The 27,887-nt window shown below is 39.1% G+C and overlaps 1 protein-coding gene across 1 annotated transcript in view; it reads right to left on the bottom strand.

Moving 5' to 3' along the window:
• Window positions 1-27,887, bottom strand: part of SNX25 (sorting nexin 25) — an 81,289-nt gene that overhangs the window by 9,659 nt on the left and 43,743 nt on the right. The window contains exons 7-13 of the mRNA XM_050973807.1: window positions 21,849-22,039; window positions 14,566-14,697; window positions 12,448-12,723; window positions 8,114-8,269; window positions 5,707-5,838; window positions 831-971; window positions 184-297 (exon numbers count right to left, since the gene is read on the bottom strand). Coding sequence (XP_050829764.1) covers window positions 184-297; window positions 831-971; window positions 5,707-5,838; window positions 8,114-8,269; window positions 12,448-12,723; window positions 14,566-14,697; window positions 21,849-22,039 — 1,142 coding nt within the window. The remainder of the gene's footprint in view (window positions 1-183; window positions 298-830; window positions 972-5,706; window positions 5,839-8,113; window positions 8,270-12,447; window positions 12,724-14,565; window positions 14,698-21,848; window positions 22,040-27,887) is intronic.

Below are 27,887 nucleotides of genomic sequence, written 5' to 3'. Positions count from 1 at the left end.
CACTAATGGTTACTATCAGTCAAACTCATCTCAACTTAAGGCATTTTGGACAACTTTGACATTTAGAGTGTCAAACCTCACATTTGACCTATTTATTGTAGGCTCTTTCTTTAGGCAGTAGAGAGGCAGTAGCCTCTCAATTCTCCTGTTTAGATATCTGTTTATTTATCTTTATTTTCTTACCTGCAGAAAGTTATTAAGCTGATTCTTGGATTTCTCCATGAATTTCTGGTCTATGGATTTGAAGGGCAGCTTGCTGAGAGAAGGCAACTGAACTTTCTTTAATGATGGAAAACACTGTGTAGGAGAAAGGAGAGCTCAGTTAAGATGTATGCAGAGAAAAAGACAGGTGGTTTAGAATGGAAATGAAGAGACTCCTTTTTGCTCTCATCTCTCTCAAGAAAACACCTTCCCCTTACCACTGTGGGCTGACACATCTAAACCCTTTCCCTTTACAGCACCATTATCTATTCCTTTTCAAACAGAAAGGCTAAAGCACTGTGAAAAAAAATCCCAACCTTCTCTCTCTCCAAAAGCTGTCATTTCTAATACTTCCCTAGAAGCCAGACATAAAACCTCATTCTTATAGCAGGCTCTTGTATGACAGTGCAGAGCATATACCATTTTGAAATGGGGTTAGTCCAGTAAACATAATTAAGGGGAAAAAATTATAAACAAGTTTTATAATCATCTGTCAGAGACCAGAAATATGCAGATAGAAATCTAGCTCTAAAGGGCCTTTTAATGCCAAAAGGCTGGCATTAAATTGTTATCATTCTGACAAATTTTGGCAGTTTGCATCTTTTCCCTCCCATAACCAAAATTCGTACCTCACTGAGTTTGCGGTGTAGGTTCTGAAACTCACTGAGCTTCCTGGGAACAGTCCAGTTCTTAGTTTCAGCTCCACCAACTTCTTGTAAACTCACCATGACAGAGTAACAGGGCACTTGTTCTCCATTCTCTTCTAAAACCTTGGGGGGGAAGAAAAAGCAGATAAGTTAATCTCTGTTGAAAGTAAACAGTGGAACATTTGAGCTGCCAGGTGAGTGGCTTGCAAACTCAGTCATCAGTCCCACTCTTCTCTTAAGATTTGAAAGCTACATATGGAGCAATCCCCTTCATGAAGTAACCTTCACCCAAAATGCTGTGCCAGTCCTGAACCAGACCTCCAGCTAACCACTATTACACCTTACCTACAGTTTGCAATGCTGTCCACCAGCAGCCATGTCTCCCTGACATGGCCTCTTCTAACAGCTGAGTGTATTATTTTGGTTTTTAAGGTACCTACCATGTAGCTTTGTGATTGCTCATCAATATCCACCTCTCCTATCTGCATTTACCTGAATGTTTTCCCTTCATTTCCACCCTCCCTTCCCAGTGCCTCTGCTGAGGCTCACCCACACACCAGGCACAGCAGCCCTGCAGCTGGGTCTAGCAACAGCTGGTGCTGTTATGGAGCTATTTCTCTGCTCACTTGAGCTGTTCTCCTTGCACAGTTTGTGGTATCCATGCACTATTTCTGAGGAACTCACAACTTTACAAAAATACTTATAAATCCAACTACAATCCTCAGCCAGAGGAAGGAGAAGCAATTAACCACATTGTGCAAATGGGAAAACTACAGCAAAGTCAGACAGTTTTTCTTGAGATATAACGACAGCAGTGTGACCATACTGTTTCTTAATTTGATGTAAGAATTGGCATAAGAATTTCATCCTTCTGTCCTATTACTAGCAAATTTTCGTTTACTTATTTTGAGGAGACACCCAGACTGATTATGAAAGACAAATAGTGGAAATGCATAAAATATTTCACTCTAGAGTGCTTGTCTTTATATACATGCAAATAATAAGGTAATTATAAAATTCCATTCCTAGTCTTTTTGAGCAAAGTTATAACTTTAATGCTTTTTTTAAAAAAGAGTATTTAAGTAATCTAATTAGGATAAGAATAAACTTAAAAATTCATATAATTATGGCACCTTTTCTGAGAAGCCTGTAGAGATTGACAACACAATGGTATGGATGAATAATTTGACAAGCAATTACATCACCCTTGTAAAAGCCATGTGGCTGAAATGTACCTTCATATGTTTAAGCTATTCAGAGCTGTACATTGATAACATTCCCTGTGATGCATTCCTCATAAAGCTGCACAAGGACCACTGGGAAGCCAAGTCTGCGGCTCAGATTTCACAAATCTCTGTCAAAAGCTGCAGCAGCACTCAGACAGAATACAAAGCACCAGCCTGAATGCCTGCAAATGTGCCTGGTCCTCAGTGCAGCTATTTGGAGAAGTGCCTATCTCCTGCCAGACTACTGCAGAAATAGATGCTTGAACAGCCTCCAAGAGGCAGGTCAGAGAGACACGATGCAGAACAACTGGGATTGTCTGGGACAGTCCCTGCCCTGTCTACCCTGAGCTACATTGGATCTGTATTTGTAGGTGACCCACAAACATCTTCTGGCTGTCATTTTTCAATACTGGGAGATGAGTGCTGAAATTGCTGATTTGAGTCATGCCTGTGATTTTCCATTATAAATTTGTTCCCAGGGCAGGGGTTGGCATGTGTAGGGTCATCTGAACTGTAATTTTCAGGAGAGAATCATCCCTTTGAAAGCACATTTTCAAAATGGGAGGACTTAGTACTCCTGCTTCAAGCTATGTGCAGAATCCTCTAAATTCCAATTACTAGATGTAGACACATTACAGATTTTTTTTTCCAAATACCCTCAAATACCCTCATATAAATACTGAAAACTTTCAGGATCTTCTTAGGAATGCAAATTTTTTTATCAACTTAGGTGCTTGTGAATTTGTTTTTCCAAATTAATGAGTAAACTGGATCACAAAAAGATTTAATGTTAGGAGGTCTTCTAAACCAGGAGATCTAGTCCTCTGCTGTTAGCAGGCACCACCTCATACAATTGCTGTCATGAATGAATTCAAACTATAGAGCCATATTCCTCTGATTCTCCTTTTTGCTAAGCAAACAAAATTTGAAAGTGCTTTCAGAACCATTTCTTGTGGGGGAAGTTCCTCATTCAAATCCCCCCTTCTCAAGGGACACGGCCCAGCACCTGCAAAGTGACTGTAACACTTCCTCAACCTGAGTGGAAACTCCCTCCTAATGTGTTCAAGAGTTGCATTTACCCTTGACAGACCTGCAGCCTGCTCAAGACGAGCTGCACATCTGACAAGGCACCAGCATATCTACTGTTTCCAGCCAAGAGGTGCTCCAGGATCAGAGCTCCCTGACACAAACAGGGAACACAAACCTCAGATGCCACATCGTGAGACTGCAATTCTAATGCTCCTGCCCAAACAACCATCCAGCTTTTTCCCAACCTTCCTAACCCTTCTCTAGCCCTGTTTTCAGGTGTTTGTTCCCTGTACAGTGCCAAAGACTGGAGGAAAGTCACTCCCCTGTTCCTGCTGGCCACACTATTTCTGATACAGGCCAGGATGCATTTGTTCTCCTTGACCACCTGGGCACACTCCTGGCTCATGTTCAGACAGCTGTCAACCAGCAGCCTCAAGTTCTTGTCCACTGAGCAGCTTTTCAGCCACCTCTTGTCCAGGTGTGTAGTGTGGTAACCACAAGAAACATGCAAATTTTTTCACCTTATTCAGATCAACCAACTCAATTCCTTCTGAAAGCAATGGATTTTTTTTTAAAGATGTTATGCTCTGAAACAGTCTTTCTTTGGACAAGGAATTCAGAATGTCTGTTAAAATATTAAATGATACAAGGCCAAAACAATTAAAGCAAGCAGATCAAGTTAGATTATTTAGCTCTAAGTTACATACCTGTAATGGGGAAGAGACACTCAGAATTACACAACATGCCCTCATTCTACTCTGCATGTTCCTACTGTATTTTTCAACTTCTATCAGCCAAAACACTGAGTCTCCAAAGTGAGTTTTATCAAAAATATGAGCTACCAAAAGACACCTAGAGATCATATTATTTACACTGGGGTTTTTTTAATATATATAGTTCACACACATCGACTTAGTATATTTAAATTACTCAAAACTACAAAGACTGAAAAATTCAAACTAAGAGGTTACAACAAGAATTTGGACATGGTTTTTTCTAAGACTTAAGTAATTGTTTTCTTTTGTGCATTCTCTGTTAACTGATTTAGTAGATCAGTTTAAAAGCTCAGTGACTGGCTATTACACCTTCGGCTCAAGATCTATAGCAAAAATTACTTTACTAAACTTTTCTCCTAAACAGGGCCAAGATTTTCTCTCTCTAAAATCACAGAGCGATATTCTGGGATTGGCAACAATGTATTTTGCAGTTAGAAAGACTATGTCATCTACTCATGCCCCCTGAAATGAACAACTGCAGCTAGAATATTCCCAAACAATTAATTAACATGGATAACTACAACACCCATCTTTTCTCCAGCCTACCCTTTGAAGCATGGAGCTGCAAACAGCACAATTTATGCAAGCCTATATTTAATTACCTAATCCTAATTACTTAGCTAAGTCATAGCTAAGGCAGCAAGCAATTAAAAGCCTCTTTCAACCTCTCTCTAATTTAGCAAAACCACCTTCTCCTCTGGTAATGAGAGAGACACTGACAGCTGTATATGGTTACAGTTGTGCAGAAAGCTGCCATTCTGCACCCTGAGCTTACCAGATTTTAAGACCAGGCTTCAAAAGCTACAAATCACAACTCAGTTCTCAATAGTGTCACCTGCAAACAACACTACAACAAAAATAAATCCAGATGTTTCCATATGGAGAATTTGGTTTTAAAACTGGCACCTGACATTTTCTGGCCTGTTGGATTTATTTCTCTTACAATGACTTTAACAGTTGACAGACCTATCACTGGCTTGCAAGAGCTTAAGACACAACCAAATAAACTCCACAGCACATACTTTTTTCCTCCAACAAAGAGTTATCTCAAGAAAACTATTTGTATTCTTTTCAGGAACATTTTCTTAGTGGCACACAAAGGCAAGGCAGTAGAGACCCAATTAATCTTTAGATTTTCGTAGTGATACTGTCAAGAAGATTACTTACATATGTCAGCCTACACTTACTACATAATTCCCTGAGATCCTTTCATGATAAGTGTTACTAGAGAGCCAGAAGATGGTAATACTTTGTTTTCATCACATTTTTTTGCATGCATTCTACAATTGTCTGCCTATGCCCAAATGGAACAGCAAAACAAGACCAAAAAAAAAAATAACAACTTCTTCAACTTACAGATATAAAGCACTTTCTTTCCAGGCCTTCAAGCCCCTTGAAACTGTACAGCCATTAAATACAATAATACAAAACCCAAAAAGTGCAAGAAGCACTGCATCTTTGAGACAGCAGAGACACAACTGCACCCAAGTGCAATAGCATGGTAATATAGGAAGACACAGTTCTCATGACAAACAGTGCCCCTAAGATAGTAAATTGCTTTACCCAGTGCCAAAACTTGTTTATGTACATGCAGGTAACTTTAATAATTCCATTACATCAGTGTCTGAGGAACAGAAACCCTTTGTATGCATCATAGTAGCCACTGGGGAACCAGAAGAGCAGTTCAGAAGAGATTAGGGTTCTTTCCCCCACAAGTAAATTTTAAGTATAAACAGGTATAAGGAAAGTATCTACACATTTTTCTTCTGCTTTTCATGCAAGTTTGAATAGACCCAGAAGTTCAAAAGGCAGGAAAAAATCCCCTACCTCTCCTGAGACAATGAAGGCTTTCCACATGCCAAGGTTCTCACACCACCAGTCTGTTCTTGCAATGTGCAGCTGAAGGTCACTGTGCTCTCTCTCCATCAGAGTAATTTCATCCTTCAGCTTAGAAACAATCTGCAGAGAAAAGTTTATTCATTACAGTTGGTAGGAAAAAGCTTGTGCAGCACACAAGCTTTATGTCTTTAGGGACACTGTTCTGAAAGAAGAAAAGGTACAAAAGCAGAGGGAGAATAATTCCTGTGGATCAAAAAAAAAATAAACACAAACTGCCAGTGAGGGAATTGATGATGCCTCAAAATTCTAGGGCATACAGCAATCTTAAAGGTCAATCCTCACACTAAAATAAAAAACAAGTCAGAAGTACAACTACTATCACACTACCAGCATAAAAGATACTTGAGATATATTACACACAGTATGCTCTATAAGAATTTGAAATTGCCATTAATGAAATACACCTTACTGAAGACATCTCTATAATTTTCAGGTACATATCATATGATTGAAGAACCTGGGAATAGATTTCATTTCTAGGAATTTAGCTATGTTAGAAATCACTCAAAGTTATCACTTTTTTCATTCTAGTTTTGAGAAGGCAAGGATTTGTTACTGTGGAAAGCACAAAAAGTATCCAAACATCCTGCCAGGAGACAGTATGACAAGAGAAGGTGGAAATATACATAAGATGTGACATTAGAAACACAGCAAAAGCAGATGACACTTTTCCATTTTTAAATGTGATATACCACTTAGCCAAATTTATCAATTCTATCACTTACACCACAAGTGGTGCATTCTGCAAAGCTATAGGAATTCCATCTTGTTCAGAACTTTTATCTCATGTCAGATGTAAAATATCTATGTGACAGCTATATAACAATTTTCTAGCAAATACCTCGCCTTCAGAATAATTTTATATTTTATTTGCTATCAATGCTGAGGCTTCTCTACAATCACCTTACACTGACTCCAGCAGCATCCTGAACATTCAATAAATACAGAACAACTGGTAAGATTTTATCATAAGTAAACAGCTGTTACATTTACAAACTGAATACCAAGACTTTACAATAATATTGGATCCATTTTACTATTCTGTTTCAGAGATGTAGCTATTTTCCAAGACCAAGAATATTTTAGAAACAAAACATACAGGGAAAAACCCACTACTTCAGTAGGGGTACAATCCCTGCCTCCACAACAGCCTAAGCACAGAAAGAACATAGCTGTTATGGTTTCAAGAATGCAAAAGGAACATAGAACATTCATGTGAATGGAACAATATATATAGGTTTAGGTACAGAGAATCATAGAAGGGCTTGGGTTGGAAGTGGGACACCCCAGAACAGCTGCAAACATTTTCAGTTGTCTGCAGTAGCCTCTGGCAGAAGGAAGATGTGGAAGGGACAGAGGGAATGAAGCTAGCCACGGTGGCCTCAAACTCTTGTGTCCACATCTTTCTCCTGGAGATGGCTTTGCCCAGAGCTTGGGGAAGCAGAGAATGAGAGGGGTGTCAACTCCTATTCAGACAAGCATCTTAGCACTCACCCTGAGTGAAGGGAAAATGTATGAAGCAGCCAGCCAGATTCAGAGCAATAACTAATACCACCAGCAGCAGGATTTTAGGAAAACACCTTGGCTACTTGTTCATCTCACCCACCATCTACCATCTGCAACCAAATCCCATTACAGCTGACAAGACAGGCCCAACTGCATCTGAACGACAGGCCTGTAAAATCAACACAAGTAAGTTGGCCCAAGCCCTGTGCAAGCCCTTGCTTCTCCTGAGTATATTCTCAGACTGCTTACTAAGAAAAAAGGATATATTTTATTTGCCCTAGTCCAGAAATTAAAATTTCATATCGCTCCAAATTTTCCCTTTGATGACAGCATGCTTTCTCCTGGCTCCTAATAAAGGAATCAGTCACTCCTAAAGGTTTGGGGTTTTTCATCCCTGTCCGAGCTGGCTCTGCAGACGAGGGCGCTGTGCTGTGCCCCGAGCGGCAGCAGAGCAGCCGAGCAGCGCAGCCCCCGGGCGGGAGCGGCAGCGCCGGATGCCCGAGGCACGGCAGGGCAGGGAGACAAGGGAGAAACACCCCTTGCCACCGACAAGGCAGCACAGCAAGTGAGAGTGATCCTTATTCCACAGCCAACAAAGCAATAAACATCACATTCACAAGTTTAGTTACAATAGCTTTTAGATATGGGGGAAAAACCAATTAAAACTAAGTTCTGATTTCACCTTCTGTTTAACAAGTTGACTGAAATAAGCATCTGACCCGTCCAAAACGTGACAGCTGGATATTACACAAACATACACTTACCCAAAAATAAAAAAATAAAGAAAATAAAATCAAATCAAAGAACTGAAGACACTAAAGGTACGTACCTTTTTGTCGGGTTTTGGTGAATTGCAAATGGAATTTAGAGCCTGTTTCTTATACTCAAGCTTGTCATTTAGCTGGCGAAGTTTATTTACAGCATAACTGGCCTGTTCATTAATTCTTGTGCTGCATTCTTCAGTAGCTTCTTCACAACCTTGGCTCTAGGAATAGAGGGTGGGGGTAATTGCTACATTAATATGAGAAAAGAGACAGTTACTCATAGAATGACAGAATGGTTTTGGCTGGAAAGATCACACAGTTCTGATCTCATTGCCATTGTCATAGACACTTTCCACTAGACCAGACTGGTCAGAGCCCCATCCAGCCTGGCCTTGAACACTGCCAGGGATGGGGCAGGAGGTGGGTTATTGTTTGCTTCTTGATATAGATGAAAACATAGGTATAACAGATACAGATCCAACATGAAATGTCAGTCTGCTGTAAAAAACCAAACCAAAACCAAAAACCCCAAGAGACAAAGCCTCATTACCATTTCTACTACAGTTCCTTGTCAACTCACAGCAACAGTGTAAAAATGACCTTCAAGCTAAGGCTTTAGTGTTAATGAGAGGTAGAGCTAAAGTTTGTTTTAAAAGCAAAAACAGCTTAGTAGTCATGATGAATATTCAGAGCCAGATAGAAAAGTAAACACCTAGCACTGAGCTGAAAGATAATGAGGATGGGGCAGCAGGGAATAAAACCAAAAAAAATTCCATATTTCTAACAAACAGTCCTGCCTCCCACAAACCTTCACAAAACAGATTTGTCATCCTGCAGAACAATCTAAACCAAGTCCTTTAGCTTTCTACGCAGATTTTACTGCTGTTTTTAGAAGTGTTAATAAAAATGTGTTAAAAGCACATATGCCTTACCCTAAATTCATACATCATTTTCATATATTCATTCAGACAAACCAATAGCTTTTTTCATCTTGTGTACTACAGGCTGCAAAAAAATAGAAAACTTCACACCTTTCAGTGACATTTTCCTTAACATCATCTGACAGATAGCTCAACCTCCCTCTTCATACTGTACTTCCCCAAATAGACATTGAGACCTTGAGATCTAGCAAACAGCACTCAGCTTTTACTGCTGCCATGTTCCAAGATCTTTGAGGTCTGTTTGTGACTGGGTATATCTAAATTTATCTGTGGGAAGCTGAGTCTATTCTCATGAAGAGGGGTTCTATGTTATTTAATGATATTCCAACTAAGTAAACTGCATCCTTATATCATAAAGAAAAAGGAAACAAAAGGAACTCTCATACTCTTGTAAATTCTGTGAGTTTTAGAGGAGACAACCCTGTTGTAAATTCCATCTTATATCTTGTTTAAGAAAGTCTGAGAAGAGATAACAGTAGAAACAATAACTAATCTCCTTCGCATGATCCTCAAACCTAATGCACAAGTCAGGAGTTCTAGGTTGAGAAATCCATGGCCCTTTCTAGCTCTGCATTTGCCTGCTATGGGGCTGAGTAAAAACCCATTAGCACCATGCCCTGTCCTTTCTTCTCTCTATTCTGCATGGACTATAAACTCAGGGTCAGAAACTTGCCTCCAAGCATGAGTACAGACCTCAGCTCAGAATGTTGTCTTCTGACACTACAGTAACACAAATAATAATAATTAACAATATTGGGTGTTATTTAAAATGCTAATGTTAAGAAGCACAAAAAAACCCCAAACCTTACACTTGTTGGGAAGCACAGAGGTAAAGAAAGAATCAAGAATGCTCTTTTCAACACAGAAGAATTAGAAGACTTTTCATATGAAGTTCAATGCTAGCAATCAAAGAATTGCAATTAATTACAATCAGTGAGGCTGTGCTACCAGAGGTAGGCTACATGATTTCTCTGTCATTAACTTTTCAGACACTTAAAGCAAACAGCACTGCTGAATCACTAGATTTATCACAAAAAAAAAAATCCAGAATCACAAGATCAAATAGCCTGTATTCAAAATATCAAATTTAACAGCCAACCAGTTCACTCAAAGCTGAGATCATAATGGATTGTGCTGTCTTCCCCTCACTGGTAAGCTGATAATTGCTTCCATTTCTGTGAGTGACGTAGAACACAGATGTCAGTCTTATTTTAGTGATCTGACACATGCAGCACCAATGCAATCAGCAGATCCTCTCCTCAAAGTGCTGGATGCCAGCACTGCCTGCTTCTGTACTTCTACCTGTGACATTTGTCCAAGTAGAAATACTTGGAGGTTTGTGGAGGTTTGTCCCAGAAACAGAAAGTGGTACCAGACTGGGAAGAAGACAGAGCTTTTTCTACCTGCAGCAGAACCAGCAGTCTGGCCCTTCCCAGATTCCTATCTTGTGACTTGATTTTCTCACATTTAATCAGGGCTCATCCTTTTGTCCTCATCTCCTTGAGTGCATGAGATGGCTTTTATCTATTCAGCTATAGCAGTGAAATTTATAGAAAATGAACCCAGGCAATGCCCACAGTGCCCCAGGAAGTGAGGACATAGACCCAAAACCCAAACTAACCAAAAACCAATCTGTACTTCCTAACAATATGTATCCCTTGAGAAACATCCAGTTTCTCAGCTGTCATTTCCAATATATGGGGAGGAAAAAACCCACAAACTTATTAGCCAGTACTGCATTTTCACCAAAATCTGAAAGAACATGGCAAGTTTCAGAAAGACTCTTATAATTTGTTTTCACCTCAAAAACCCTGAAGCATGGCACAGCACCATAAGAACTGCTCTATTCAAGAGATACTCAAGCAGTATATACAACTTCATACTTAATTAGTTGTTAAATTTTATTTTAAACTGTTTTGAATGCTATAAGCAGACTTAGCAATATATTAGTCTTTAAGGCTTCACAGCATACATAGACTTCATATCTGGTCCATACATATGCAAGGACTCAAAGGAAGGACAGATGATGCTGATGTCAAAAATCTAACTTTTTGGCAGCTACAGTAGATGTTATCAGACACAGTGCAGCTAGCCCTAAAGTATTGTGTCAGTTTCCTCAGAGAAATCATTATCTGTGTTAGATTTTGAGTAAATCATATGAAGAAATTAGAAAGCATGGCATTTAACACTTCAGGAAGTTCTGGACAAAACTGTTCAGAGCCATTGTGCAAAGCCTCAGTGACTGCAAGCACAAGAACACAAAGCCTTTGAAGTACCTACCACTCTCAACAAAGAGCTGAGTTAGCAGTGAGAAAACTAGAAAACCCATCTTGAATATTTTATCAAGAAAAAGAATACAGGGGAAAACAATCACTGAAAAGATTAATCAATCTCTAAAAGCACATATTGCAAGTAATTTACTTACAGCTATTCATCTCTCCAGATTTGCTGATACACAAACTACAAAGACTAGAACACCTCACCTACAGAAATTAAAGTCATTTAAGGAATAAATACAAAAGCCTTAGGTTCTGGAAAAATTGTTTCTAAATTGCAGAATGTACATCAGCACTAGTGGATTCTGCTTATTTGTTTATTCAGATCTGGCTTTGGACAAACTGTTACAATTAATTGAGTTCTGAGCAAGTTCACCTGTAAAATGAAGACATCCATGCTGATGTGAAGCAGCAGCCTGACTGAAAGAGGCACTCAATAGTCTGAGATGTGCTCTTGTCAAAATGTTCTTAGATAAACACAACACACAAGTCCCCCTGACATGACTGATTTAGACAGCCCAAGGAAAGAGCCTGCCCCAAGAAGAGTTGTCATTGGCTTATTGCTTATGACATTTTGAATGCTCTGTTTTAGAGTTCTTGTGCCAGATTTATCTTCCAACATGATCTAATAATTTATTCAATTAATCAATAAAAACCACTAAGATTATATTTTACATGACTTTTTCTTCCCTTTTGTGCAATTTTAATACCTAGGTATTGGTATTAAATACCTAGGTATTAAATACCTAGGTATTTGGTACCTAGGAAATGCATGGGAGACAGGGACAGTTGTCTGGGCAGAAACCTACTGATGTTTCAGTGAGAATTTTTTCACTCAAAAGCAGAGCAGCTGAGCTTATACAAAGTATGTTTTGCATTCTCTGTTTCTAAGGAGCATAATGAAAGATGTGAAATACAGAAGGCTTAGGAATCTGAACTATCTACTCCAACTAAATTAAAATTTAAGTAGTCTGTCATTTTGTACCATTTTATTTGAAAGAGCATCTAAACAAAAGGCTTTACCAGAGAAACTACAAGAGTGATGATATTTATAAATAAATGAGTAAAATAGAGAAGAGTAGTCCAAAGCTGAAGGACAGAAGATGCTACTGCATTCTTTTCCCAGGGCAGTCTCTCAGATTACTTTAAATAACAGTGAAAGAAATTGTCTGTGTGACTCACCACTTCATCTTTGTCTTCAGGAGTTAGCTGAGCAGAACTTCTTTCTTCCTCCTGCTTGACTGATCGCTCATATAAATCACTGACAATGAATGAGGGGTAGTATCTGTCCTTTAGAGTTTCATAAACATCTGCTTGAATTCTGTAGAATACTTCAATGCCTTTGTTTCCCACAAGACTTTGCTGTATTTCCTTATAAAGGGATTTTTCCACAGGTATTTCTCTGCTTTCCACAAAAAAATTCTGGTAAATTTCACTCACCAGTTGAGGTATTTCAGCCTAGGAAGCAAGGAAGAGGGAGGGAGAAATGAATAATGAAAAGATATTGAAAATATCAAGATGACTCAGGACCCAGGTGCACAATTTGAAGGATAATCAAGCTAATTTCCTATCCAAATGTATGAGAAGACATCTGCAAACCTCTTACTGAGACCAAGCATGCTGCCTGCCTGTGCACCTCTGCTAAGCAATCCATTTTACAAGTTAAGTATGGATGTTTGGGAAGTGAAGAAACAGCTGTGCCCTACAATTGCCAGAGCTTCTGCACCCACTCTTTTAAATCCATGTTCCAAAAGCTGGCATTAAAAGGAAGAAAAGTGCTAGAGCAACAGTGTGGTCACCATTTTAAATTCAGATGAGAAAGCTGAGCTGGATCAGCTCTCCTGTCTTCTGCTGAATAGAATCAATTCACTTTATGCATGATTGTAATTAATTTGCAGGGAAAAAGGAAAAAAAAAAAAAGATGCTAGAAGAGACAAAAAAGCACAATTGAAGAGACATTTACCAGTACAGGAGGCTGGGTATTTTTACTGAGCACAGTAAAGTGCACAGGGTTGAACTTCGCATTAATGAACAGGAAAGAGAGAAAGTAATGCAGCAGAGCCCATGATCAGCTCCCTAAATTACTGTCTCCCTAAACTGGACAGAATTAAAAAGGGTTTATCCACTCCCTGAGAATGGCACAATGTTCTTACCTGCCTCATCTGACAATACCACAGCCACATGGCTGCAGGACACTACCTTTTGTAAGCTGCCCCTGTAGTGGCAGATATATCCATATCCATATGTACATACATAGTGTTTTGAACAGGAAGACAAAAGGCACAACTGAGAGGTCATAAAATGATTTATAGCACCTTTTCCAATCACAAGCAGATTGCAAATTAAAACTGATTTACAGAACTCTCTTCCCAGTGCCTGACAAACCATTTTTATCCACACTCTCTAGCTTAAGTTTGCTGGTAGAAATTTTTTCAGACTGTATTAATGGTTCACTACTCATACTCTACAATTTGTCTCTCTGTTTACAGGATGCTTTATGTTTTCCAATTGACTGGAAGAAGAGCAATAGAATTACAGTGAACAAATGTTAACTGATAATCAATAATCAAATCTGTATTTCATGCTAATGGGAATCTTGAAGGTTTAATTGCTTCCCCCAGAAATCCACCACATTGGTCACAAACAGCAAATCTGTCCCCTACAAAGTCTTCCTCTGCACCATTGCTTGTTGCCACTTTAAGTGATATTCCCTATCCTTGTTTCAGAGTTCTAATTCTGACTTTATTTTAGCCAAAATTACAATATAGCATTGTTTCTTCTCTCTATCAGTAGTGTGGGATTACAGATTAGGGAAAGGTCTTTTAAAGCAACACCTCTCTTCCAAAAAGGTTTTAAGAACATATATACACACAATTTCATTATTTTTGGACTGAATGGCTGTCTGTAATTCCAAGATGAGACACTTATGTACAGACTATCCAACTGGAATGTGCTTCTAGGTTTCATGTGAACTAATACAACTAAAGCCTGCATGTTTTACAGCATGTTTTTTCTCTGGTGGAGGGGGAAATAATTCTACTACTTTTGCATATCAAGTATTCCTTTTAAGAGATGTTGTTACACCAAACAACAATAAAACATCATCACAACAGCCCACAAATTTTAATTGCAATATTAACCTCAAATATTGACATGAAGCAGTTAAAAAACCCCCAAATTGCTTAGAAGCCATCCTATGCTACTGATATTTCAAAAACATAAAGACATTTCCTAACATGAAGACCACAACAAACAGTGTCATCAATGTACAAAGCCATATAGGCTTGCAACTTCTTCCACCTTGTTAGCATTCTTCAGATTCTCCACGGACTCCCAGAAGCCAATCAAAGCCATCTTGTCCATCCTCTCCATGTAGATCCGGAAGTGCTCTCGGTATGAAGGGCTGGCCAAAATTTCTTCAAACTGAAGAATCTGAAGAAGGGAAAACTAAGAATAAAAACTGGAAAAATGCCTAATTCTAACTCCTTTCCTTATAGGGAAAATCTTTTCACCATGCATCCCACAAACGTGTCCTAGATTCAACTACACAGACGTCCTACAATAATAGTTTTGCTTCATTAAAAAAAAAAATTCATCTATGCTTCAATCAGATAGTAAATACCTCCACATCTTTCTGATCAGGATACATTTCAAGGGACTAAGATGGCATTTCAAATCACTCATGAAATGCTGTTGTCAAAAATTTAACTTCCAATGTTCCTGCAAAGCAGAGGAGCCGAGCTGAAAGCTAAATGATCTCTTCTTTACTTGTTTCTAACACCAGCAGTTTCCATACCACAGCCCACAGAGCTTTGAGATGTATCTCAATTATTCCCAGACACACAAAGAAAGATGTAATACCTTGTCTGCAAGGGCATTTGATGCCCAAGTTCCCACTGTTATTGAAAAACATCTATCAGAAACACAGTCAGGAATGAGTATGTTCTGTGATATAATGCCCAGGACTTGTCCTGAGTGAGGAGGGTGCACATCAGGCAGTAAAGGAAATGAAACACAGGCTTCCTGTACTCATGCAGATGCTGCAGCCATTAAGAAGTTGCATTAAAAAGCCATTATCACTTCCTTATCCTCTACTACTTTTGTGAATCCAGGCCTTTTCTTTGAGACAAACCCCTGAAAACAAAACATTTCTCTGATAAAATGATCAAAACTTCCCATACCGAACAAAATGAATAACCTTGTCGTTCTCTGAAAAATAGAACCAAGTTTTTCCTACTTTCCAAAAATAGGACCATTTTTTTGATGTTTCCTCATCAAAACCAAGCAACCTTTTCCCTCCAACCCTTCAGTCTTGCAGCTGAACCAGTTTTCATGTCACTTATTTAGTGCCATTGCTTTTATCATCAGGAACCCAAACACACTACCCAGAGTAGTCTGAATTTCTTTGTTTCTCACAGGCACCAACCAACTCACACACACCTTTTTCTTTGAAAAAAAAGGTCCTCAAGCACTGGAGCCAATGAGTCTTCCTATGACTTTGCATTTTATAGCAAAGTTTATTTGTTTTGGAGCAAGATGTGAACTCTGAGATTGAAGCATTAAAAATTTCTCTAATACAGGTTTTCTGATACCTAACAATAATACAATTCTAGTCAGTATCAGGATACCTCCCTCTCTGGGAAGACTGCTCCTTTTCCTAAATCTAGCACCTGTGAAACTCTGCAGCCAGGATATATGTAGGAAAAACAGTTTCCTTGTCTCAAGCTACACATGAAGAAACCACCTACATACATGGGCACACACACAATCATTGACGCAAAATCAGTGCCCCAACAAACCAAGCTAAACATGGTTCTTTAACAACAGCAGTCACCTATGTTTGGTCTGAAACAGCTCCCCAAATTTTGGGCAGTCTTTAAGTAAATTATATTTGTCTTATATTAAATGCTCATTTACATGTTTAAATTTCCTCTGTGACAATCATGTGCTATTCTTCTCTTTATCCTTTACCATACCAATATCTTCTAGACATGACTTTGCTCTTAGCTTTAAAACTATTTAGATATATGAGTATCTGCCTTTAAAAGCTCACTCTCTAAACCTCACTGAAAATCAGAGAGTACCTTGTTCAAGCTAAGCTTGATACAGAAATGGTGATCAGGCTGTCAAAAAAAACAACACATACTTGGCAATTTAAAGGTCTGTGATTTAGCCTTATTACTGTGCATCATTATATTTTCTATTCAATCATTTTACCAAGGACAGTAATTTAAAATACAAGTGTCAGAGGGTCTTCCAGCGCCTCAAACAGACGTTTTCCCCATCTCAGGGACTGTCAGCTCTATAAATAATAGCAGAGTTAATAAATCACAACATGGGGCATGTGCTGTCACTTCTTGAGTGAGAGGTCACCTTGGTCTCTCTGCCTCCATGATCCAAGCTATACCCACTCAGGTATAGCTGAGGTATAACCCTCAGGTTGCCAGCAAGGAGGGTAACTAACAAACAAACCCCTCTCAGAAGTAACTGGGGCTAAGTGCTGCTGCAGGGAGCAAAGCAAGTGCAACCACCTCTCCCACCTAACAAAGGACCCATCGCACCAATGCCCCACGGTAATCAAAGCAGTGGTGCCTAGCAACAGTGTTACACAAATCTCCTAACAGATAACCTTGCAAACTAAAACAAAGAAATTAATGGACAGGAAAAGCTTATTCTCTTGCAGAAATGAGACCTCTCAAATGTTTTCTTGATTTTTCTTTAAGTCTGGAGTATCCTGTAATTATTAAATATGTTCCCAGTCCTTTACTAAAAGCAGTATGTTACAGCTGCAATGCCAACAATGGCAGACACAAGAGGGTTTCAGTTTTGAGGTGAAAAATCATAAAATGATTTTTTTGTAAGCTGCCCCTGTAGTGGCAGATATATCCATATCCATTTGTACATGCATATTGTTTTGAACAGGAGGACAAAAAGTCACAACTGAGAGATCAAAGTATGAGTGCTGGTTTTGGCTGGGAAAAGTTCACATTCTTAAGAGACTGGCAGGGACTATGTTTTAGATTTGTGCTAAACACAAGGCTGATAACATAGAGATGCTTTTGTTATTGCTGAGCAGAGCTTACACAGAGCCAAGGCCTTTTGTGCTTTTGGTACTGCCACACTGGAGAGCAGACTGGGGCTGTGTGGGAGACTGGGAGCAGACACAGCCAGGACAGGTGACCCCAGCTGACCAAAGGGATGCTCCAGGCTATGTGACATCATGCTCAGTGTGCAAAGTGGTGGGGGACATAATGGCTTTGTCCTCCCAAGTCACTGTTACATGTGATGGGGCCCTGTCCTCCTGGGGATGGCTGAGCACCTGTCTGCCCATGGGAAGCAGTGAATCCATTCCTTGTTTTGCTTTGTTTGTGTGTGTGGCTTTTGCTTTCCCCATTAAACTGTTTTTATCTCAGCCCATGAGTTTCCTAGGTTTAACCCTTCTGATTCTCTCCCCAGTCCTGCTGGTGGGGGAGTGAGCAAGTGGCTGCATGGGCTTGGCTGCTGCCGGGGGAGAAACCACAACAGCCCTTTCTGGCACCCAACTATGTGGAACTTACTTCCTTTCATGACTTAAATAAATTCTGCAGTAATTTGTAATCCTCAGCAAAAGATCATTTCATGATTCAGTATCACCATGGATTAGAGCACAAAACTCTAAGCTATGTTGGCACATACACAGGCATTAGGGCATTTGTACACCCTCAAATCTAATATCCAGTTAGCAGATATCATCTTAGAATTATCAGCCTCCACAGCAACCCTTCAAATCCTGTTAACTCAATAGCAGCTTCTGGGTTTGGAAAAACCAGAAGCTTTAGTGTTGCCACATCAATTCCCTGCTTCAACAGGAATGTAACATATATCACAGCTGCTCACAGACTCTGCCTAAGACTAGGAAAGGGTTAGATTTTTCTATTTTTTTTTTTAAGTCTGATGCTTTAACCCATATCCCTAGCATGTGCCCACAAAAAAGACTTGTCCCTGGCCCTACAGAGCAGAGACTTGGTCTTGTTAAATCCCTAAAGACAGTCACAACCTCTCTCTGGACAGGAACATAGAACAACTAGGTAATTTAGGACTGTACAGGCACTAGACACAGATTAGATGCACTGTACTGTATTTCTTTGCAACACAGCAGATTCCCTTTCACTACAGCCACACTGACCTATAACAAATAGCCCAAATAAAGCTGGTAACAGCACTGCAGATGGTTGGGATGAACAGCATTTGGGTCACTAAAGGAAATTTTCTGCTGGTATAACAGCATACAGTCAGACTGCAGAACTTCTGGTTGCTGCTTTGGATTTTTTCCCTTTTTTTATTGGTAGAAGCCAGGAATAAGTGAATGTAAAAACCGATGCTGATAAATATCTTTTTTCGAAGTTGCATTTTAAAAACCCCTTAACTAATGTTTTTTCCATATATTGACCAAAATTAAAACCTATATTTATCTTGTTATGTTTTAAAAAGAGGCAAGTAATCAGAAGACTATCTCTGTCACAGCAATGTGAACTAAATGCAATGATTATTTGTCAGAAAGCATATACTAACCACATGAGGTACCTGACTATTTTACTGTACATACAGTAATGTAAAAGCCCCTACCTTGAGATTCACATGTTCACAAACATATTTCTGTCATTAAAAAATCCATCACCAGGCAATCGGGTGACAACAATTGAAACTTGTTTTCTTAATATTCCCCAAACTCTGCACCATGATGTATCCTGACATAACATGATCTTACAATCTGAAGCTTAGAAATCACTGTGAAAATCTGGTAAGTCACCAGATAAATCAACATCTATCCACAGATGCAGTGGAAGCAAGATCTTCTGCAGGAGTTTCATCTTAGTCCTCATCAGCTGGATTATGAACATGAGCTCGTTCCACCTCAAAATACACTCAGATGGTTTCCTTGCTATTTCACAGCTAGTTAAGGGTCAGATCCTCAGTCCCCCTCCCAGAACCCATGATCCACAAAACAGCTCCACTAAGATGCTATGACTCCATATGTCAAATCCCACAGACAAGGTGGGGTGGTGGTTGTGCTCAGCACAACAGAGGAAAAAAAACCATTCACCAGATAAACACAGACAGAAAGAATTCAACCAATTACTTCAGTACTGTGCAGGCACAGTTCCTAAGAAAAAGGACTAAAACAGCATTGACTATGAAGAGATGCTTTATATATTACATTTAACTCAAACTGTGATTTCTCCATAAACAAATCTAACACTGTGAGAAGAGTTTAAATCAGGGTCAGAGGTAATGAGAGAATTCAGATTCAGAGAGAAGCTGTGGTTTGTTTGCCGATAAGCACTGGGTTATAATTCACATATTTAGGATTTCCCTAGAGAACCTGGATTTGGGAAGATTAGCTAAGTGATACATGTACAAAATCAAATGAATAAAAATCACAAGACTACACTGACAGCTCCAACCTATAGAAGTCCATAATCAGAACATGCATAGAAGACTTTCTACCAGCATTGCCATTACACTCCCCTACTACTACAGTCAGGAAAACGCTTTCTATAGGTTGCAAAAGTGAAATCAAAACACAAGTTTAATTCACTAGTCAATTCTTCATTCAACTAGTACCAAAAATTCCCCAAAGTTAATAATGTATTCAAGCTTCTACACTACACTTATATAAAACATTAATTCAAAACAGTATCAGAAAATGTCCATTTCTGACCTATTTCATGCAAGTTGAAGAAAGGAAGGCAAATGTGCAGTTTCTTCTGCAAAAGCTTGTTCTGCAATTTAGATGCTACCTTAACAGAAAAGTTGGCACAACCATATTCTAATGAGTCTAAGGGCCACGAGCTGCAATGTATCCACTAAATCCCAAACAATGCCTTTCCCTTTTGCTTAGAAAAGAGCCTGAGTGTTCAGTCAATACTGCCCAAATAGGAGGGGCCAACCTCCAAAATAACACCAGCTGCCTTGAAATAAGAACCCAGACTGCAGCAACCACAGTGCTAGAAGAAGATAAGCAAGAGTAAAGAAAGATTCCTCAGCTAAGCCTTGGGCGTTTTACTGTGCTCAAAAGGGGACAGCATGGCCTCCACCTCCCAAACAGCCTCCCACAGCTTCTTCTCAGGCAATGGAGAATCAGGGACAAGAGAAGGGAGAAACAGCTTTCCTATTTTCTATACTGACATGACAGTAGAGAAGTTCTAGAGCTTCATGACAGAAACATCAAAAGCTTAGAAGCAAAACTGCCTCAGATGCCACTGTTTACACCATCAGCACTACAAATACCGGTGCAAGATGTCATTATTGCTATTAATAGTACCATTAACTCAATATTGAACTGCTCATTGGTATATTTGCAGGATATAACCCAAGGTCAGCAACTCCCACTAAAAAACCTCATTGGTTCATGAAACATGCAACATCAACTTCAGGAATTCCTTTGATTTTAATTATAATATTATATTTTATTATATTCCTGACTAATCCCTGCCCCTACCAAGTGCATCTTTACTACTGGACTCCATTCTTGAACAATCTTATGTCCCATGTATCTAACCAGAAAAGTTGATAACATCTCAGCAGGTATCAAAAGTGGCATCATTGGCTCATGCAGTGCTGCCACATGCTCCTATCTCTCTTTTTCTTCTTGGCATCACTTGCTGCATTCAACTTCAGGAAAGAGATCAGGACTGTCTTGGCACAATCTATGACACACCATCTGAAATCATGCTTTAAGGACAAGCGGGGAGTAAGGAATCATTGTGTTTCAGACCTTACTCAAGAAAAAACAAAATACAAAAATTAGAAACTACTTCTCCATTATTCTACTTCTTCTAATATGATACTAAGTTACAATTATTCTAAGGCCATAACGAAAATTAAAGATCCCTGCATGAAGATATAAGCCATCTCCTACCTACATGAAAAACATAAAATCTTTTCACATTTGAATACATCAGCTACTGTGCTTTGCCCAAAGGGAACAGAGCAGATTACAAAAGAAGTCACTAAAATTTTCAAAGATTTGCATGGCTAAGTAGTCATTTCATTTTTGTAGATGCTGGCCAACACAACAATAGTTAATTCTAATTCCAGACTACAGTGGTATTGAAAACCAGCATTTAGTCACAGCAGCTTTGCCAGAGATTTTCTGCAACAACTGCTCAGAGTTTTGTCAATTGCTTTCCATAAGTGTTTACTTTTGAATAATTCAGTATCTTCAAAACCCACGCATATTTCCTAAAGTAAGTATAACGAGGGCCAAAGATATATTGCACATATGTTGGCAGTCTTTTATTTGAAAGCAAGTTGCTACTTTCACAAAAGCTGCTAAGCTGCATGTCCTTATTAGCTCCCTACAGGTGGTATGTCTGAAAAATCACACGTGCTTACAAGCCACTCAACCCTTTGTGAAGTTTCCCATGGCACAATATTCCAAGCTGAGCAATTAATGTGTCTTTTCAGGTGTTTCAGTAATCTTTTCCCAAGGTAAATAAACCAAGAAGCAATTATTTTGTACTTGACTCCTGGGAGAAGGGAGGGATTAACAACAGTGAGGTAACACACTTGGAAAGACCTTCAGACAATGCCATTTATACCTTCTGACTTGGAGGGCCATCGCCTTCATCAGAAATGCCATCTTCCTGCTGATCATAAGCAGGCCCTCCCAGGAGCCTGATTCTCTTCTCACATTGCTTCTTTGCCACTGTCAGCTGATTAATATACCTCTTCACATTGCGAGCCCTTAGGAGGTCAGCTTTCATTGCTGCAGTTTCTTTTCCTTTTGAATCTAAGAATAAAGCAAATCAGAGACAGTATTTTACAACAGGAAAACATCCTTGTACCATTGCTTCTGTGAAAAGCAAATCAGAGGCAGTATTTTACGACATGAAAATATTGTACCACTGCTTCTGTGACCTGTCTGATCAAAGCACCTGTCATCCAGGAATCAGCTATGCTCATCAGTACTGGCAAGTTTGCATTTGAAACAGCATGATGATGATTTTGAAACATTCTGCCGTGATCACTCAAGGGTTTACACAAAAAAGTTGAGGGAAAAAAAAATCCTTATTCAAATGCATGGCAAAACCCAAGCCCTCCAGCTCTCTTTATAGTTTGTTGGAAGACACAGTCCAAGACCTCTATACAGGATGTACATTTATCAGATGGCATTAAGGAAATTACTTACAGCCATGGCAAATGATAACACGTGGAGCTGATGGCCTATATACCTCACTGAACATAGCATTGACTGCCTGGGGTCACGAGGGACTGGGCTCTCCTCCCCCCCAGCCCAGCATGACACATTCCCACACATCTTCTTTGTGAATCCATACTTCTTGTGCCTGATGTGAACAGCATGTCATACAATATCCCCTCCAGACAACTGACCAAAATTCACTCAAAATGGTCAGATGACTAAGAAAAAAATCTTATAATGCCATGCCAACACTGCACAGTACTGTTAGAAAGTAAAGTAATGTGAAGATGACAGTCAGCTGAGTAAGACTTAGTAATAGCCAGTTTAACGGTTGTGCATTCTACATTCCATCTTTTTCAGCTAATTACCAGGGTCTTAAAAAAGGAGCAGCAGATAAAGCAGATATAAAACCCTATTGTGTGGAAATCATGTTTAATATCTGCAGGATGTGACTGATTCACATTTATACACAGGTTTTACTTTCCTCTTGGTCAATGATAACAGTCATGCTTTTTTGGGCTGCAGATATTACTCAGTAGCAAAGTACTTGGCTTTTACTTGGCTCTGGATTATCTGATTGCTCAGGGATAAATAGTAAAGATCTAGTCTACTATGTTTTCAGACTATTAAATGCTAGCAAAATAATGTAGATAAAAACAGCATTTGATTTTCACAAGAGTTGCTGTTAAGAAACAACTACATAGTTAGGTTTGTGAATGCCCACACAGCAAAAAGGAAATCCCTCAGAAATTATTTGAAATCCCTATTTAAAGTAAGTGTCTAATACATTATGGCAACTTCTCCTTTTACAACTGTTTTTACCCTTGTATTTCCCCCTCAAAGCCACATGTAAGTATTGCATGCAACTCTAAGTTGTCTTTTACATACTGAAGGACAACTCAAGGTACATGGAGCTCCCTGAAGTTCTACACATAACTGAGTCCAGATATTTGCCCATATTTTTAATCTCACCTAAGTTGCTTTATGTATTTATGTTGGTAGGGATGGTTCCTGATACTCATCCATTTGCATCTGAGCTGCCATATAATAGTGAACTAAAGAGATGATACTCACTGAAGCAAATGATAAAATTACAAAAAAAAAAAAAAAAAAAAAAAAAAAAGCCATCTGTTTTCCTGGCATGTTATCTCCACAGGGAAGTCAACAGAGCAATTAATTTAGTGTTTCAGTTCCCTAAACAGAAGTACCAGTATTAATGAGAGAAAAGCAAAGAAAAGACCTTAAGGACAGAACAATGCTCTCCCCCAAATCAAAACATCAAAACATTTACAGCTAGGTCAAATACAGGAACAGAACTTTAAAGTTTAAGATTAAGCCCCAACCTTTTCCTTGCTGCACTTGACTCTAAGATGATTTTTTAGAAGTTATCAATTCTTTCAATATTTTAAATGCTTTGGGCTCATAATGCATACTTGAAATCCCACACTTTTGAAAACCCACAAAGAGTAAAATGCAATAATCATTCAGCCTTCTTAAAACAAAAGCACCCTTCTGGATGGGAACAAGGCACTCTTGAAGGGTTTTCAAAGTATGCATGTCTACTTCACCTGAAATCTTATCATCCTGTGACTGCAGCAGGTCTCCAAGAGAGATCCATGAGCCCACCATTTCCAGGGATTATTTCCTCTCTTAAAAGAGATCCTTCAAAAACGTTTACCTCAGCTCTTCACATCCAAAAGGAGCCACTCCAGCCAAGCATCACTCAGGGCAGCTCCAAAGATGACGCTGCCAGCCGGTTTCTGCTCCATGGATAAACAGGACTAGTCACTGTGAAAGGCTGCCAGTGACGTCCTTCACACATAAACAAGAGGCTGATGAAAAGCAGAGCAGCACAGAATGTGGCTGATGTGCTACAGTGCAGGAGAGACAGCATAACACCAACACTGAGCATCACTTCCCTCTTCCAAATTACAAAAGATAAGCTAGCAGAAATCAGGAGGAGCATTTTCAGCTCAGCTGGAGTAGGTTAGATGGATCACCGGTTTTCTCCAAACCCTAATGTGCTTTTGATATTTTAGAGGTTTTCAGACCTAAACTGCTCTGCTTTTGTCATATTAAGCACTATCAAAACAATTATAAAGTCTTCTCTTTTTAATATATTCTTGTCTGATTCCATAATCACCAAAATACCGAGACAGAATTAAGAGTGATTTTCCCCATTTCTGAGCATCAGGAAAGATGATGCTCATTATATTCAGGTATCACTGCATAAACCAAATAAAACCAGAAAGGCACAAAAGGAAAGGCTTGCATGTATTCACAAACCCTCCAGCAAGCTTCAATAAATGGAAAATAAGTAGATTTCTGCTACTAAGACACTGTTTCACCACAATGCAAGGAGGAAAAAAGCATCCTTTGAGTAATATTTTTTTTAACAAGTAACAACTTTGCAGTTTGGGTATTAAAAAATTATTATTAAAAACAAACAAAAATCACTCCTTATCAGCAAGACAAGATGCTGCTTTGGGATTTCCTCCCCACAAGCTGCATACACTTTACCAACAGCAACCGAGAAGAGCCTCCATCTCCAAAGAAGCAAAGTGTCTTTTACTAACTTCCTCCAAAATAATTCTCCTTATCTGGGGAAATTTTGACAGGACATGCACTGCCATGGAGGAACTTCAAATCCCAAAAAGGTCCTGTGCACCTCTCCCAAAGGCAACCCAAAGCATTACAACCAAAAGCTGAATTTCAAACTCTGCTTATCAATCCACAGTTTTAGATAATTCAATTTGCTCCAAACAACATTAAAAAAAAAATAGTTGAAATGAGCTCAAACTTACCAAGTAATCAAAGCTATGCTACCTGTGCAAATTGTTTTATTCTATGCATTTTTTTTGTACATCTGCGGTAATTTCTGACAAAGCTTCCACAGTCTTCTAAATCACTCCTAACTATCTTGAGCTAAGCTAGAAGTATATCCCCAGAAGCATATCCTAATCCACCAAAATGGTTTCTGAAAAGTGATTTCTCATACCTAATTTTCTTTCCTCTTCTTTTTTTTTCCTCTATGGTGGCTTTGCTGCTTGGGGAGATTTATATCTATTAAATACATCAAACTGAAGTACATATTCACATCATCCATTTTAAGTCAGAATATGGGACCTTCCAAATTGCCACGCCAAAAAATGTCACACAAATTTTATTACCCTTAAGCAAACTGGAGGATACACAAAAACAATGTAAATTTGCTTAAAGCAGAAACCTAACTGTATTTTAGACATGCATGACCTTCCAGCAGAAGGCAGAGATCTCTCATTTCACCTTCAAAGTTATGTATGGCAAAAGCGTGACTAAAACTGAAAATACAAGTTCTTGCTCCTTTATAGCTTCAGTAACTACAGCTCCATGACACCTGGCAGCACACAGAACAGCACTGACCAGCCCTACCTGTCACTGAAGGAGCAACACACATGCTGCCCAACACAAGTTTTTTAGCAAGACTTTTTCCAAGAGCCAGTTTAAGCACATACAGGGCCTCCTAAATGCCATGCTTATTAGTATTTAAGTAGTGAACATCAATTTAACATTTTCTTGTAAGCAGTAACTGGAACCTTATATGTAACTTACAAGTCTTTATAGACCTCCTCCAATCTTAGAAACCTTGAATAGCAAGTTTTAAAAGCCTACATAGGCCTGGAAAAGCATTTGTTCAATTCTGTGAGAGCAGGATGACCTTTAAGAATAGCACACACTGTTCTTCTACTGCCCAAGGTCCAAGGAAAGGACCTTGGGCACCTCTCCTCTGATCTGACAAAAGAGTGAGAAAAAAAAGTGTGTTAAATCCCAACCACTCCAACAGACAGGTCTGGAAAAAGGGATTTACAGGGAAACTGTGGACAAGTTAGGCCCTGATCATTAGCAGTGTGTCACACAACACAGCCTCCCACTCACAGCCATAGCTGAGAAAAATAAAAAGTCAACTGGCAGTAAGGTAAAGCTGAGCCTGGAAATCAGTATGTACCATAGAGTAAAATAATATCCAGCACAGAGAGCCTCTGTCTGCAGGTCCTTGCATGCCCTTTGGTCACATCAATCTGACCAGCCAGCCTCTTCCTCCCTCTCCCACTGAACAGCATCTCTGAGATCAACTCAGAGATGCACTACCATCACTAGCAGACACAAAGGTTCTCAGGAACAGAAAGAAAAACTTCCTCTACAAAGCTGATTTAAAAATCCCAAATAAAAACAAATAAATGTACCACATGCTCTGTAGCCTTTAGCCTCATGCACATGGATTCCCTCCACACTTACTGCTTGAGCATGATGTGCAGGCACAATGTCAGCTCTTTAAGCCTTGCCAGAAAACTGTGCAAAAATAATTGTGTGTGAATGTTTATTCCTGTGTGGAGGATGCAGGTCAGGGGGAGGAATCATAATAGAGTTTTGACATAATTAAGTTACATGGCATCTGTAATCTGCTGGAAAACACAAGTACCCATTTTACTTCGCTTTAAATTATCATCTTGACAAAACCCACACATCACAACCCACATAACTAAGCTAGCCCACAGCCCCAGCTTTTTTTCTTTTTTTTAAGGCCCTTTTTACAGCTGAGCATGGAAGCCTCTTTCAGAGCCACAGCACCTGAGAGGCCTGCCCACAGCCAGGCCTGTTTCTGTGCCACTTGTCAGCTTTGCTTAGAAAAGCAAATATCTAGACACACAGTGGGAAGGCTCAGCAGGAGATATCTTCTACTGCAAGGCAGCAGATCTCTCCACACAGAAATGGCTGCTTATTTGATCTGTCTCACAATCCCTGCTTGAAAACGAGCAGTTTTCTCAACAGGGATGCCCTGGGGTCGATTACACTGCAGTGTCTGAAAAGCAGTCCCATCCAGTCATCCAGGGGGGGTTCCAGTCATGCTGTAAAGTCATGTGAAACGTAGAGGGCAGAGAAAATTAAAAGGCAAATCAAACAAATCCCTTTACAGAAAAATCCTTAAAAAAAAAAAATGTTGAGAGACTTTCTCTGAGTTGCCCTAAGACAAGGTACATGCATTTTCTGGGTTTGTTTTAAAAAGCAGCTAGTAAAAGAGAACTTTGCTAAAATTCTGGTAGGATCCTGTAATGCAATATCAGTATGAGAAGAAACAAAAATGTGTCTGTTAAAATTAGAACCAGTGTATTTAAGCAGCTTCCTATTTATGTTACAGCAAATATCAAGTTATTATAACAACTTACTTTTGTTGCTATTTTCCAATTGGTGTTTTTGAAACCTTTTCTTTACAAAAATTTAAGATTCTTGCTTCTAGAAACTTGCATATTATCTGTCATTTATGCTTAATCCAGGTATTTGTCCTCTTACAAACTGCTTTAATAGATCAAAAATGCAGTAAGCATTTTCAGATAAGCATTTAGAGTCCTTCAAAATCTTTAGCAGATAAGATAGATTTTGTAAAATAAATAAAAACAAA

This window comes from Serinus canaria, chromosome 4 (assembly GCF_022539315.1).
Source record: "Serinus canaria isolate serCan28SL12 chromosome 4, serCan2020, whole genome shotgun sequence".
In the NCBI taxonomy this organism is placed as follows: domain Eukaryota; kingdom Metazoa; phylum Chordata; class Aves; order Passeriformes; family Fringillidae; genus Serinus; species Serinus canaria.
The sequence above is the reverse complement of the archived record's forward strand: the minus strand, read 5'-3'. Positions and strand labels throughout refer to the sequence as shown.